Source organism: Rhinopithecus roxellana, chromosome 4 (genome assembly GCF_007565055.1).
Source record: "Rhinopithecus roxellana isolate Shanxi Qingling chromosome 4, ASM756505v1, whole genome shotgun sequence".
Lineage (NCBI taxonomy): Eukaryota > Metazoa > Chordata > Mammalia > Primates > Cercopithecidae > Rhinopithecus > Rhinopithecus roxellana.
The window spans coordinates 76,414,419-76,429,734 of record NC_044552.1 but is presented as its reverse complement, the minus strand read 5'-3'; the positions used below and the strand labels follow the sequence as shown (position 1 = coordinate 76,429,734).

Genomic DNA, 15,316 nt, shown 5'->3' with positions numbered 1-15,316 from the left:
TGAAGCAGGAGAATCGCTTGAAACCGGAAGGCAGAGGTTGCAGTGAGCCGAGATCGTGCCACTGCACTCCAGCCTGGGCGACAGAGTGCGTGCCCAAAGAGGCTCAGGCCCTAACACACAGATGAGAGGGTAGCTGACAAAATCTCTGAAAGGGACAATGTTAGTCCTTAAACATGCCAGGCATGTTCCTGACATGGCAGCTTTATGTTTGCTGTTCTTTCCAGCTGGAACAATTGTTCTCCTAGATTCCCTCGATAATTAAGTATTATTGAGCACCTACTACATGCTACTACACTCTTCCAGATGGAGGGATACAGCAGGGAGCAACATCAAACACATACAAATCCCATTCATTTGGCTTGCTCACTAAAGCCTCCACTCAAATGTTGCTTCCTCAATGAGGCATTCTTTAACCTCCCTACCTATAACAGCCTCCTCCCTAGTCTATTCCCTTTCATTTTTTTTTTCAGAGCACCTAGCACTAAAACCGCCCAAACAAGAATGTAAGCTCCATGAAAGTGGGCATTTGTCTGGTTCACCACTGTAGCTGGTGTTTGGAACCCTGCCTGGCAACAGTAGAAGCTCCCTTAACAGTTGAAGGAATGATGAGTTGGCTGGCTGCTGCTGGGTGCACCGCCAAACTACTGTTGGAAGTTGGTGGCACTGGCTGAGAAAGGCTGGGTGGCGTCAGATGAGGACTCCCTTTTTTTCTTTTTTCTTTCTATTTAAAAATATACTTCTACTCAATGTGGGCAAGAGTAGTTGACTTCTGAAAAGTAATCAAAAAAGGGAAAACCTTTTAAACAGAAGCAGTAAAATAGCTTTCCAAATACTCCTCATTTGTGCTGTCAGCTTCAGCTTGGTCTTGGCTGGATAAAGGTCAGATGAATAAGCTGGAGTCACAGTCAGAATCAACACGACCCAAGAGAATTCCTGAATGCATTCCTGTTTGGTACCTCAGGCCAAACCACAGCCTGGCATTCAGACACACTGGGAACATCCACAGTGCTCCCATTACCAAAATTTAGGCTTACACTGTTTCTCTTAAGCCTTTGTTAAGCCAAAACACGGAAAGTATGTTTTGGGCTAATCATGTACTTCATGAACTACTCTATATTCTTCCTGTGGTGACAGATGCCACAAAAGGAACACATTTCCAATTTTTGTCTTCAGGCCTCTTACAAACCAGCATGTTAACTTCAAAATTAGCTAAGACTATGTAAGCAAAATAACTTCCTCAGTACCTATCCACATGCTGTTACCGTGTTGTATTAACATCTGGAATTAAAACAGAAGCCAACCTAAGTAACTTCTAATGACATGGAATGCTTTCATAGATCCTTCTCTAAGATTCCAACGTGATTGTAAAGCCACCAAACCATCTCAGACCTGCATAATCAACTGTCCTTGTTCCCATTCCCAGTGTGAACATTGTTCTAATACATACGGTTTTAAGGATTTCAACTGCTCTTCCACACTTCCAGATTTGTAATCAATTACATCATCTGCCCCAAGCTTCCTTACAAGTCCACTGGCATCTTGAGAGCAAACTGCTGTCACATGAGCATCCCATGCTTTCATTACCTGCCCCCCACAAAAAAGAACAGAATAAAAAAGGGAGAGATTAGAAAAACCGACTGCATTGAAAAAAAACAAATCACTGGCACCATGTATACATATATCGGACTAATCTCTAGAGAACTTTAAGTACGTCATCTTAACCAGAACTATAGGAATCCATCTGTCAGAGACTAGTAAAAGTGATTAAACTTTTGTTCAGTAAAAAAATCTGAAGAAAGAGATCTCATTTTCCCTACATGAGACAGCCAGCCACCTTATTGCCATGAAGTTATAACTAATCCACTTAGAGAGGGACTCAGTGCCTCACCAGTAACAGAAAAGACAGGAGTTGAAAGCCTCAAATTTGCCAGGCATGGTGGCTCATGCCTGTAATCCCAGCACTTTGGAAGGCCGAGGCAGGTGGATCACCTGAGGTCAGGAGTTCGAGACTAGCCTGGCCAACATGGTGAAACTACGCCTCTACTAAAAAATACAAAAAACTAGCTGGATATGGTAGCGGGCGGGCACCTGTAATCCCAGCTGCTTAGGAGGCCGAGGCAGGAAAATCGCTTGAACCCCAGCAGCAGAGGTTGCAGTGAGCTGAGATAGCGCTATCGCACTCCAGCCTGGGAGACAAGAGTAAGACTTCGTCTCAGTGAAAAATGACTATTTAAAATGTATCCAGGCCGGGCGCGGTGGCTCAAGCCTGTAATCCCAGCACTTTGGGAGGCCGAGACGGGCGGATTACAAGGTCAGGAGATCGAGACCATCCTGGCTAACACTGTGAAACCCCGTCTCTACTAAAAAATACAAAAAACTAGCCGGGCGACGTGGCAGGCACCTGTAGTCCCAGCTACTCCGGAGGCTGAGGCAGGAGAATGGCGTGAACCCGGGAGGCGGAGCTTGCAGTGAGCTGAGATCCGGCCACTGCACTCTAGCCCAGGCGACAGAGCGAGACTCCGTCTCAAAAAAAAAAAAAAAAAAAAAAAATTTATCCAGAACATTAAAATGCCACATATCTTCATTTGCATCTCTAATAAGTGTTAACACAATATTGAATCAGAAAGTGTGTCAAAGTAATGAGCTATTAAGTAATAGGTAATATATGAAAAGGTTCTCTTAAAAAGAAGGGGAAGAAACTATAATCATTTTTTCTTAAAAACTTGGATCAGGTCCTCTCCCTTGGAGTAAGAAAACCTAAATAAATATTACCCAGGTTTTAAAATGCAGATGCCTTGTATTTTAAAATAATAAAGAATAACTAGATTTAAATTAAAAGGAGAGCTAAATTCTAATGTTGTTCAGAATTAAGTATCCAGAAAGCATCCTGCTCCAAAATTGCTAAAATTCTTTTCTATAATGTTAATTTCATAGACTTAAAAGGGGGCTATTTTCAGCTAATTTGAGAATAGCCACTTGAAGCTTACGAAGAAACATTTGTGCAGATAATTACAGATCATAAGAGATCACTTGTTTTCTCAATCCTGTCCTAAGTATCAATTCCCTGAGCTTCCTTAATATAAGACGCAGAGGCTCACTAGAATACAAGGGGGTCTGTGTTTGTCTCATTCACTACTGAATCCTCACTTCATGGCACACAAAGGTGCTCAGTAAATTTCTGTTAAATACAAAATACAAATAAAGAGTTTTTAACTTATTCATAATCGTACCCAATGTCTCACTTTTAAAAAGCAACATTGACCAAAGACTTATATATCCTGAAAAACTGTGGGGAATTGAAATATTTAGGAGTGATATGATATACAATTTATTGTTCATGGGCTGCAAACAGAGACACTTGAGTGTAATGATACGTTGCTTTTCACAGCAAGTCCCAAATCAAATTCAAAGATGTGAAGAATATAACCCAAGATGAATAGCTCATTCATTGTGACCATCCTTTCTCTAATACTTATATTAAAAAAGAAACTATTGAGGAAAAAGAAAAGTATGTTCTAAGCACCTACATTTAATACATGTTTTTCTTTAAACAGTATTAAATCCTCAGGAAGAATTTGTCACATGTTGAAACAGGTTTTCTACCGCAAATTTCTAGTTTTTCCCCTCAAATTTTTAGTTTTTCCTTTCCCATTTAGAGCTATTTATTATCTTTGAACATTATGAAAATGTTTTAAAAACAGTTTTATTTAATAAAAATTTTTCATGTGATATAAAACACAACTATAGAAAACACCAGGTGTGGCCAGGTGTGGTGGCTCATGCCTGTAATCGCAGCACTTTGGGAGGCTGAGGTGGGTGGATCACTTGAGCTCAGGAGTCTGAGACCTGCCTAGGCAACATAGTGAGACCCCGTCTCTGCTAAAAATACAAAAAAATTAGCTGGGCCTGGTGGCACATGCCTGTGGTCCCAGCTACTCAGGAGGCTGAAGTGGGAGGATCACTTGAGCTGGCGGGGGAGGAGGTTGCAGTAAGCCAAGGTCGTACCACTGTACTACAGCCTGGGTGACACAGTGAGATTCTGTCTCAAAAGAAAGAAAGAAAAAAAGAAAGAAAGAGAGAAAGATAGAAAGAAAAAAGGGAAGGGAAGGGGAGGAGAGGGGAGGTGTGAGGAGGGGAGGGGAGGCGAGGGGAGGGGAGGAGGAAGGAAGGAAGGAAACAGCTATAGGGTGAACACCACTCAGATAAAGCAGCAGCACACTGGAAGCCATTCCAAAAATTCTCCTATGTGCCCCAAACCACAGAAGCCCCTCCTACCCTTTCCCAAAATCATTATCTTGATTTTTATAGTAATCACCTCCTTGCATTTCAAAAAGTTTTATCACCCAACAATGCATTCTCTGGACACTATAGTCTTGTGCATTCTTAAAATGTGGTATCTTTTAAATCTCTTTTTTTATTATTTATTTTTGGGTTTTTGTGGTTTTTTATTTGAGACATAGTCTCATTCTGTTGCCCAGGCTGGAGTGCAGTGGCATGATCTCAGCTCACTGCAACCTCCACCTCCCAAGTTCAAGCGATTCTCCTGCCCTCAGCCTCCCGAGTAGCTGGCACTACAGGCATGTCACACCACACCTGGCTAATTTTTGCATTTTTAGTAGAGATGGGATTTCACCAGGTTGGTCAGGCTGGTCTTGAACTCCTGACCTCACGTGATCCACCTGCCTTGGCCTCCCAAAGTGCTGGGATTACAAGTGTAAGCCACTGTGCCCAGCCTTAAGTCTCTTTTAGATCATAAGCTCCTGTTCTATCCCTTTGCTTTCTTATAATTTATCTGTGGAAGAATCTAGGCCATTTGAGCTGTAGAGTTTCCCACAGTCTGGAATTTCTGACTGCACACCCACGGGACAGTTCCACACATTGCTTTATCCTCTGTATTTTCTGCAACTTGGCAGATGGATCTGGAGACTAGATCTGATTCCATTTCAATCCCTTTAGCAAAACTATGGACAGTGTCTGGCAAAACTAGAGGAGGCACATCATGTCTGCTTGAGGCTCTCTTTATTATCTTAGCAACTGTCAATGCTTAATACCTATATCTGCTTATTGGTGGTTGCGAAATAGTAATCTTCTAATTCCAAATTCTTTTTATTTAAGTAGTTGGAATATTTTTTTTTTTTTTTTTTTTTTGGTTGGGGGAATGGAGTCTCGCTCTGTCCCAGGCTAGAGTGCAGTGGTGTGATCTCTGCTCACTGCAATCTCTGCCTCCCAGGTTCAAGCAATTCTCCTGCCTTAGCCTCCCAAGTAGCTGGGATTACAGGTGCCCACCACCACGCCCGGCTAATTCTTCTGTAGAGGCAGGGTTTCGCCATGTGGGCCAGGCTGGTCTCGAACTCTTGACCTCAGGTGATCTGCCCACCTCGGCATCCCAAAGTGCTGAGATTACAGGCATGAGCCACTGCGTCCAGCCTGAATACTTTCACAAAATAACACTGCCCCTCATATCACTGCCCCTCACATATTATTTGGCCTGCTCAATTATACAGTTCATGTAGGAAAGACAAGACAAATGCTTAACTGTTTTTATCAGTTTATAAGATAATAAATTGGTTCCCTATCAAATTCCAAGTGAACTATTTTGAAAAAAGTATCATGAACTCATGGATTTAAATATATTTAAAAGGTTTCAACTCATTGTAATGGTCATTATTATTAATGATGGTCAAATTGTTACATCTTTGGACATTTCTTCAAGTTAGCTCTTGAGTCTTTTGACATGACCTGACTAATCTTTGATAGCTCCCTTGCTATTTAATGTATTCCAGGTTAATTCTTATACATTTGTGCCCTAGATCTGAAATCAGCTACTTCTCTAAGAAGCCCTGCCTTGTTTTAGTGAGAAATGGTATTTCAAGTGATGGCTTTACACATACACAAAATTCTCTTGAGTTCATATTGATACTTCCAATTCTAATTTGAGACTAATAAATCCTAGCACTTTGGGAGGCTGAGGCAGGAAGGTTGCTTGAGGCCAGGAATTCGAGACCAGCCCAGGCAACACAGCAAGACCCCATTGTTACAAAAACATGAAAAAATTAGCTGGACGGTGGCGTGTGCCTGTAGTTCCACCTACTTAGGAGTCTGAGGTGAGGATCACTGAGACCAGGAGGTTGAGGTTGCGGTAAGCTGTGATCATGTCACTGCATCTCAGCCTGGATGACAGAGCAAGACACTGCCTCAAAAACAATAACAACTATTGCACTATATTTACCTTGTCAGAGCATATGGCTGTTCCTATACTCTCTCCTTCTAAGCCCTCATTTAGTTTTGTTCTACAGGTAACTGCATTGAACATTTACCACTAGTCCTTAAAATGTCTTCATAGTCATTCCTAGTCAGAAGCTCATTATCTAGTAGATTGCTCAGAAAAGGATCAGAAGAACAATATTCCCCAAGTTCTTGATGTTGATAACAGTCTGTATGTGGCCATGATACCTGAAGGCCTGTTTTGTTGTATAAAAGATTCTTGGCGCACTCTTCCTTGAGTATCTTAAATATGTTACTCCATGTTTTTCTGCCAAAAGTGTTACTGACAAAAAGTCTCATGATAGTCTAATTTTATTTCTCTTATAAGTCACGTCATCTTTTTTTCTTATATGGACACATAAGTAGCACATGTGCTATTTTGTCTAGATTTCCAAAGGATCTTATTTCTTTTTTCTTTAAAGGCCAGTAATTTCACTATAATTTTTCTTCATATTTTTATTAGTAATTTTCCTTAGTGTTGCTCAATCTGGGTCCATGTCCTTAGAAAAGTAATGTGGTTATTCAATATGTAATTTCAAATCATTTAATTTCAGGACGCTAGGAAAGTTTCTTTGTTTCTTTAATCATTATTTTACTATGGGTTCAGTTTCCTTGCTTTGGTTTTCCCCTTTGAGGACTCCTAGTATCCATATATCAATTTTCTTTGCCTGTCATCAATATTTGGTACTTTCTCTTGAATCTGTTTTTATCTTTTTTTTTTTTTTTTTTTTTTTTTTTTTTTTTTTTTTTTTGAGATAGGTCTCACTCTGTCCAGGCTGAAGTGCAGTGGCATGATCACAGCTCACTGCAGCCTCGACCTCCTGGGCTCAAGTGATCCTCACACCTCAGCCTCTCCATAGCTGGGATTACAGGTATGAGCCACTATGCCCAGCTAATTTTTGTATTTTTATTAGAGACGAGGTTTTGCCATGTTGCCCAGGCTGGTCCTGAATCGCTGAGCTCAAGCAATCTGCCCTCCTCGGCCTCCCAAAGTGCTGAGATTACAGGGTGAGCCACTGTGCTCAGCCTATCTTTTTGTTTCTTTTGTAATTTAAATTTTTTTCTGCATTTTGTTTCTATTAAGGAAGCATTATGTGTTGTGTTTACTTGCTGTTGAGTTCCTCTTAGTTTAGTCTTCTATTACTAAATGATTTTTTCATTCAGTTTTACTTTTTTCCTGAGTTTTTCCAATTCTGATTTATTTTGTTTTTTCACATTTTATATTATATTTTTAATATCTTTTAACTTGCTTTGAAATAGTAGGTGACATTTGAGGTTGTTTTGTAGGCATGTATTCTGATGTGCTTTCATTATAGGGTATGTTATTCTATACCTTATTTTCCCTTTCCTTATAATAGCTTTGTATGGGATTTAACCTTGATGCTTTTCTATTACTTTTTAATTTTATTAAAATTTTTTGTTGTGAAATATAATACATATAAAAGTATACAGACTATACATATACAGCTTAACACATTATTACAAAGCAGATATTATTATAACCATTATTCAAAATTAAGAACTAGAATACCACCGTGCCCCTAAGCCTCCCAATTAAAACTTCCTCAACTCCCTTAAAAAGGTAACTACTAACTACAATAACCCTTTTTGCCTTTTTTTTTTTTTTTAGAAGTTTTACTAAGTTGGCACCCCCCCTTAAACACTATTGCTTAGTTTCACCTGTTCTTGAATGTCATTAAATGAAACCATATAGGATGTACTCTTGCATCTGATTTCTTTTACTCAGCATTCGGTTGTGATATTCATCCACTTCACTGTGTGCGATTATAGTTTTTTCATGACTGTATAATATTCCAGTGTAAGAATATACCACAATTTACTTACTCATTTTACTGTTGATGGACATTTGGGTTTTTCTAGTTGGGGAATTTTAATAGGAATAGCCCTACTCTGAAATTCTGGGACATATCTTTTGGTAAACATGCTTATATATCTATCTATAGGTTATAATCCTAAAATAGGAACTCTTGTGTGGTCCTTTCTTTTTGTTTTTAAGAAATTTTACAATTTATATTCACATTTAATAGATGCCAAATGGTTAAGTGGCTGTATCAATTTATACTCTAACCGTGTATGATATTTCTCTTTGCTTTTTGCCTCTCTCCCTCTTTTTCCTTTCTTCTATTTACTTATGCATTCAACTCATATTTACTGAGCCTCTGGATTGGATCCTGGTTATCAAATGATGAATTAAAAGAAGTTAAAAGTGTGCATCCCAGGAATCCTCGTCTCCTTCACCCAGTTCAGTCAACAAACAGACAGGAAGCCCCCAGCACCATCTGGGTTCTCAAAAAGTCTAAGCTGGGTCTGGGGTGGTCTATAACACCCAAACCTCTCTCCTGGAAAGTAATGTGGCAGAGCCTCTGAGGCTACTCGCTGCCCCCTATTGGGGAAAAGGCTCTCTCCCCTCATCCTGAGAAAGGCTTAATCCAGCTCCCTCTTCTAGGAGCCAGTCAGTTACACATCTGACCACAATAGGACCAGCCACTGGGGCCCATCATGTTCCTGGAGGCTTGGGGAACTTTTGGTTTGTTTTGTTTTATTTGAGGTAAAATTCATATACATCACCATTTTCACAATTTTAAAGTATTTAAAGTATACAGTAGTCTCTAGTACACTCACAATGTTGTGCAACCATCACCACTAATTCCAGAATATTTTAATCGCCCCAAGAATAAGCCTCATGCTTATTAAGTAGTCGTTCCCCACTCCCTTCTCCATCCACCCCCAGCCCCTGACAACCACTAATCTGCTTTCTGTCTCTGTGGATTTGCCTATTCTAGACATATGATATAAATGGAATCATACAATATGTAGGACCTTTTGTTTCTGGATTTTTCTCACTTAACCATGTTTGGAAGATTCATCCATGTTGTATCATGCATCAATATTTTATTCTTTTTTATGGCTGAATAATATTCCATTGTATGTCTATACCACATTTTGTTTATCCATTCATCAACTGATAGACATTAGAGTTATTTCCACTTTTTTTCACTATTATGAATAATACTGCTATGAATATTCATAAATAAGATTAGGCTTAAATGTATGTTTCCATTTCTCTTGGGTATACACCTAAGGATGGAATTGCTGGGTCACGTGGTAATTCTACGTTTAACATTTTGAGGACCCAACAAACTCTCCCACAATGTCTGCACCATTTTAACTTCCCACCAGCAATGAATGACTGTTCTAATTTATTTATATCTTTGCTAACATTTTTTATTTTCTGTGTTTGCTTTTTATTATAAGACACAGTATCTCATTGTAGTTTGGATTTGCATTTCCCTAATGAATAAATATATTGACCATCCTTACACGGACTTACTGGCCACTTGTATATATTCTTTGGAGAAATGTCAATTCAAGTTCTTCGCTAATTAAAAATTGTGCTGTCTTTTTCTTGTTGAGTTATAAGAGTTCTTTATATATTCTGGATACTAGATTCTTATTAGATAAATGATATGCAAATATTTTCTTCCATTCCGTGGGTTGTCTTTTCACTTTCTTGATAGTGCCCTTCAGCGTACAGAAGTTTTTTAATTTTGATGAAGTACAATTCACTTTTTTCTTTGGTTGCTTGTGCTTTGGGTGTCCTATCTAAAAATCTGTTGCCAAATCTACAATCATGAAGATTTTCTCTGTTTCCTTCTAAGACTTTTTTTTTTCCCTTTCCCTGCTTACTCTTCTAAGAGTTTTATGGTTTTAGTTCTTATGTTTAGATCTTTGATCTATTTTGAGGTTTTTTGTTTGTTTTTGTTTTTTGAGACAGAGTTTCACTCATCACCCAGGCTGGAGTGCATGATCTAGGCTCACTGAAACCTCCGCCTCCTGGGTTCAAGCAATTCTCCTGCCTCAGCCTCCTGAGTAACTGGAATTACAGGCACACACCACCATGTCCAACTAATTTTTGTATTTTTAGTAGAGACAGGGTTTCACCATGTTGGCCAGGCTGTTCTTGAACTCCTGACCTCAAGTGATCCACCCACCTTGGCCTCCCAAAGTGTAGGGATAACAGGTGTGAACCACCATGCCTGATCTTGAGGGTTTTTTTTTTTTTTTTTAATACGATGTGAGGTAGGGGCTCAACTTCATTCTTTTACATGTGGATATCTAGTTGTTCCAGCAGTATTTGCTGAAAGAACTATTCTTTTCCCCATTTAATGGTCTTGCCATTCTTGTCAGAATCAATTGACCACAAAGGTATGGGCTTATTTCTGGATGCTCAATTCTATTCCATTGATCTATAAGTCCACCCTTATGTTTTGATTACTGTAGCTCTGAGGTAAGTTTGAAATCAGCAAGTGTGAGTTCTCCAACTTTATTCTTTTTCAAGATTGTTCGGCTGTTTGGGGTCCCCTGTGATTCCATATGCCTTTTAGGATCCACTTGTCCATTTATGAAAAGCAAAAGAAAGCAGTTGGCATTTTGATAGGGATTGCACTGAATCTATAAATCACTTTGGGGGAGTATTGCCATCTTAACGGTATTTTGGCTACTGTATTTCTATATACATTTTAGAATCAGCTTACCGATTTCTACATTTTGCAGGCTTTTTAGCCTGCAACAATTTTGATTGGAAACTAGTATTGGTTTTTGACATTGGTTGTTTCCTACTAAATTGCTAACTTCCATCTACCCACGGCACTGCCCATGGTCTTCCTTCTTAAAAGCTTTCCTACATCTGTTATCAAGGACATCCACACACCCACTCATATTAAACTACTAGAAAGCTTAATGCTTCCTTCTACATTAGAATATTTTCCTTACAGTGAGCTATGATTGTGCCACTGCACTCCAACCTGGATGACACAGCAAGACTCCATCTCTAAAAAATAATTTTTTAAATAAAAAAGAGAATATTTTCCTCTTACAGAACAAGCTGAAATTACAGTGCATTTACCAGATCTACCTTTCTCTCAGCTTTTAAGGAGAAATAATTTATCTTAATTTATAAATTCATGCAAACAAAATCCTCCTATTCACAAGATTAAAAAATGGTTTTACCTGTATAGCAAAAGTACCAACTCCGCCTGAAGCGCCTAAGATTAAAACACTGCAATGCAAAGGAAACCACAGTTAATGAGAATCTAAAGCAGATATAACTGGATAAATGTTTTCAACATATAACTGGTTGATGATAAAATGATAAATAATTCTAAAAGAAAATAAAGTTATTACACTTCCCAAGATATACTACACAAGGATTTTTATTTTAGGTTCACCAAGAAACTGTAGTTGCTTAAAATTAGACATTCTATGAGCTCTGTACCAAGAATATCAAATACCGAAAATACCAATAATTTGTTGGTTTAAGATAGCTCAGATGGTCCTTTGTAACATCTGCTTGTAATTTTTCCAGGCTAAAATTATTAGAGCTTCCTCTATGAGAGGGAGATTTGGGGCTCTTTTTAGTTTGTTATGCTTAGCTGTTCTCTAAGAAAAATCACATTCCTGACTACATTCTCACCAAAGCGAAATAAACATCTTTTGTTCAGACATGTCAAGTTCATCAACTTTCATAAATGAAAATCAATTCCCATCCTCGATATGGCTTCCTGTTAAAGCAGAGGAATGTGTCCAGCCAGCACAACCATCCTCATACTGCATGTTCTTACCATGGTAACTCACGATAGCCTTGAAGACCAAGGTGCTAAGCCTGGATCAGTCAGGGCAGGAGGGATGGAGTGGGACAAGGGTGAAGGGGTGAGGAGTAGGGTAAGGGATGATGAACTCTCTGAAACTGTGAATTTCCTAAAATAACACGTAAAATTTGTGTGATTATGCATATGCTTATTGACAAGGAAGGGAATCTAGACCTATCATCCATTTCCCAAAGAAGTGTGCAATCCAAAAGAGAATCACCGGTCAAAAAACTGCTTTCCATGCTCTTACATTTTATTCTTAAATTAAGGTAGAGCTTCAGAGAACTGCCTACTTGGACTGGATGGTTTCAAGTCCCAGAAAATTGTTTGCACTGTACTTCGGTGTCATGCTACTGATCAAGGTTGAGGAACATTATAAAAAGTGATTGTTTGATATCTGATACTGTATTAGCTAAGGGGATATTGTTGACAGAATTCACGAGAATTCTTTTTATGACAGCTTACAAAAAAACATTTTTCTGAACACTAAGTGGTGGTAGTATGTGTCCTATTTAACATCACCATAAATTGAGTAATGCTAGTGTGGGTCCCTACTGCCTTGGCTGCGGGAAAGTGCAGGAATTCTGCCACCTATCTCTAGCAAGTACACCAAGTCTTGGAACATGCACTCTATCTATAACCTTAACCTTAGTTTCATTTCATTTTTTTTTTTTTCTATCTTGCCCAAATCACAGAAGGCTGTTTGTCACCCTTATTTATAGCTTAAAAGTTACTACTAAAATTTCTGAGCCAGTTGTTCCCTTTGAAATTAAAACCATTCAATGTAATTAAGACAAGTCTCCTTGGAAATTGTGTTCCTTCTAGAAGGGTTATAATTTCCAAAATTATAAAGACTAGAAGAAATTGTAAAGATCCTGTTGGGGCTCAGAGAGCAATACCCCAGAGTATGTCACTTTGACATGCTGAGTATTTTGAAGTAAAGAAGCAACCTCAGAACGAAGGTCTCTCTGACCTCTCACCATCCCGGCCACGATCTTTCATCCCTTTGTCTCTCCTGAAGTGCAAAGGGAGGATTTTTCTGAAGTTCCCTCAGAAGGAATGCTATTTTCTTGGGCCCCCTCCCTATAATCTCACCAAACACAGAAGATTAACTCACATGAAAGAAGACTAGGTGCCACACCCACAGCCCAGATGAATTTTGTCCTAGGCTACTGTCTGTTCTTTGGGCCCATTCATCTCCTCTCAAAATAATTTACTCTTCCTCTAAAATTGCCTACATACTCCTCTTCTCTCCACCCTATGAAGAGGGCATTTAGGCATCACCAATTTGGCCCTTCTTTGAGGTTCATATCTTGTGTGATTTCCATGCACCTGCACATTATTACCTGCCCAGGTCTGCTGCCACCAACACTGACAGTGACCCCGCCCCTCCAATAGTAGAGCTGCCACACAGCCACGCATGCAGTGCAGAGAGGACCAGTTCCCCCGGGGCCCACAACCACCACTGCTGGCCCTCATGCACACTGACCAGAGTCCTGAGGACTAGTCCACCCAAAGCCTGCCATCCACACCAGCAGCAGAAATGCTATGTAGCTGCATGTGTCACCTAGTGACCTGAGGACCAGACTGCCCAGCATCCCTAGGTCCAATAAAAGGGCTCAATAGGCCAAGCACGGTGGCTCACGCCCGTAATCCCAGCACATTGGGAGGCTGAGGCAGGCAGATCACGATGTCAAGAAATCGAGATCATTCTGGCCAACATGGTGAAACCCCGTCTCTACAAAAATGCAAAAATTAGCTGGGCTTGGTGGCGTACACCTGTAGTCTCAGGAGGCTGAGGCAGGAGAATCGCTTGAACCCAGGAGGTGGAGGTTGCAGGGAGCTGAGATAGCACCATTGCACTACAGCCTGGTGACAGAGTGAGATCCCGTCTAAAAAAAAAAAAAAAAAAAAAAAAAGTGCCTAACAGCCTCCACAAACTACAGCGTAAGCCACTGGGAAATTCACAGACACCACTGATAGTGATCACAGCCAAAGAAATAATACAAAGACGCCAGGTGTGGTGGCTCATGCCTGTAATCCCAACACTTTGGGAGGCCAAGGCGGGCAGATCACGAGGTCAGGAGATCGAGACCATCCTGGCTAACCATCCTGGCTAACACGGTGAAATCTCGTCTCTACTAAAAAAATACAAAAAAAATTAGCCAGGAGTGGTGGCAGGTGCCTGTAGTCCCAGCTACTCGGGAGGCTGAGGCAGGAGGATGGTGTGAACCTGGGAGGCAGAGGTTGCAGTGAGCTGAGATTGCGCCACTGCACTCCAGCCTGGGCGACAGAGCGAGACTCTGTCTCAAAAAAAAAAAAAAAAAAGAAAAAAAGAAATCATACAGAGACTACACTACTGTGCTCACCCAGGAACAAAGCCAAAGCACTCTACTCAAACAACACAATAGATACATCTACAGGAAAAAGTACTGGAAGTACTAGCCAGAGCAATTAGGGAAGAGAAAGAAATAAAAGGCATCCAAATTGGAAAAGAGGATGTCAAATTGTCCCTCTTTGCAGATGACATGATCTTACATATAGAAAAAACAAAAGACTCCACCAAAAACCTCTTAGAATTGATAAACAGGTTCATTAAAGTAGCACAATACAAAATCAACATACAAAAATCAGTAGCAGCCCAGGGCAGTGGCTCATGCCTGTAATCCCAACACTTCGGGAGGCTGAGGCAGGCAGATCGCTTGAGTCCAGGAGTTCAAGACCAGCCTGGCCAACAAAGCAAAACCCATCTCTACTAAATACAAAAATTAGCTGGGCATGGTGGCACATGCCTGTAGTCCTAGCTATTTGGGAGGCTGAGGTGGAAGGATCACTTGAGCCCAGGAAGGTGGAGGTTGCAGAGAGCCAAGACCACGCACTGCCCTCCAGCCTGGGTGACAGAACAAAAACTATCTCCAAAAAGAAATTTTTTAAAATAAATAAATATAGGCCGGGCGCGGAGGCTCAAGCCTGTAATCTCAGCACTTTGGGAGGCCGAGACGGGCAGATCACAAGGTCAGGAGATCGAGACCATCCTGGCTAACACGGTGAAACCCCGTCTCTACTAAAAATACAAAAAAAAACTAGCCGGGCGAGGTGGCGGCGCCTGTAGTCCCAGCTACTCGGGAGGCTGAGGCAGGAGAATGGCGTGAACCCGGGAGGCGGAGCTTGCAGTGAGCTGAGATCCGGCCACTGCACTCCAGCCTGGGTGACAGAGCGAGACTCCGTCTCAAAAAAATAAATAAATAAATAAATAAATAAATAAATATAAATAAAAATTTAAAAATTAGTAGCATTTCTACATACCAACAATGAGCTAGCTGTAAAAGAAATCAATTTTATTTACAATAACTACCAAAAAACCACTTAGGAATAAATTTAAC

At 40.2% G+C, this 15,316-nt stretch overlaps 1 protein-coding gene across 3 annotated transcripts in view; it reads right to left on the bottom strand.

Annotated features, from left to right (window-relative positions):
- The window catches only part of RTN4IP1 (reticulon 4 interacting protein 1), a 59,694-nt gene that overhangs the window by 18,139 nt on the left and 26,239 nt on the right, over nt 1–15,316 (bottom strand). For all 3 annotated transcript variants that reach the window (XM_030929533.1, XM_010389775.2, XM_030929532.1), the window contains exons 5-6: nt 11,296–11,344; nt 1,448–1,584 (exon numbers count right to left, since the gene is read on the bottom strand). In XM_030929533.1, the coding sequence (XP_030785393.1) occupies nt 1,448–1,584; nt 11,296–11,344 (186 nt within the window). The remainder of the gene's footprint in view (nt 1–1,447; nt 1,585–11,295; nt 11,345–15,316) is intronic.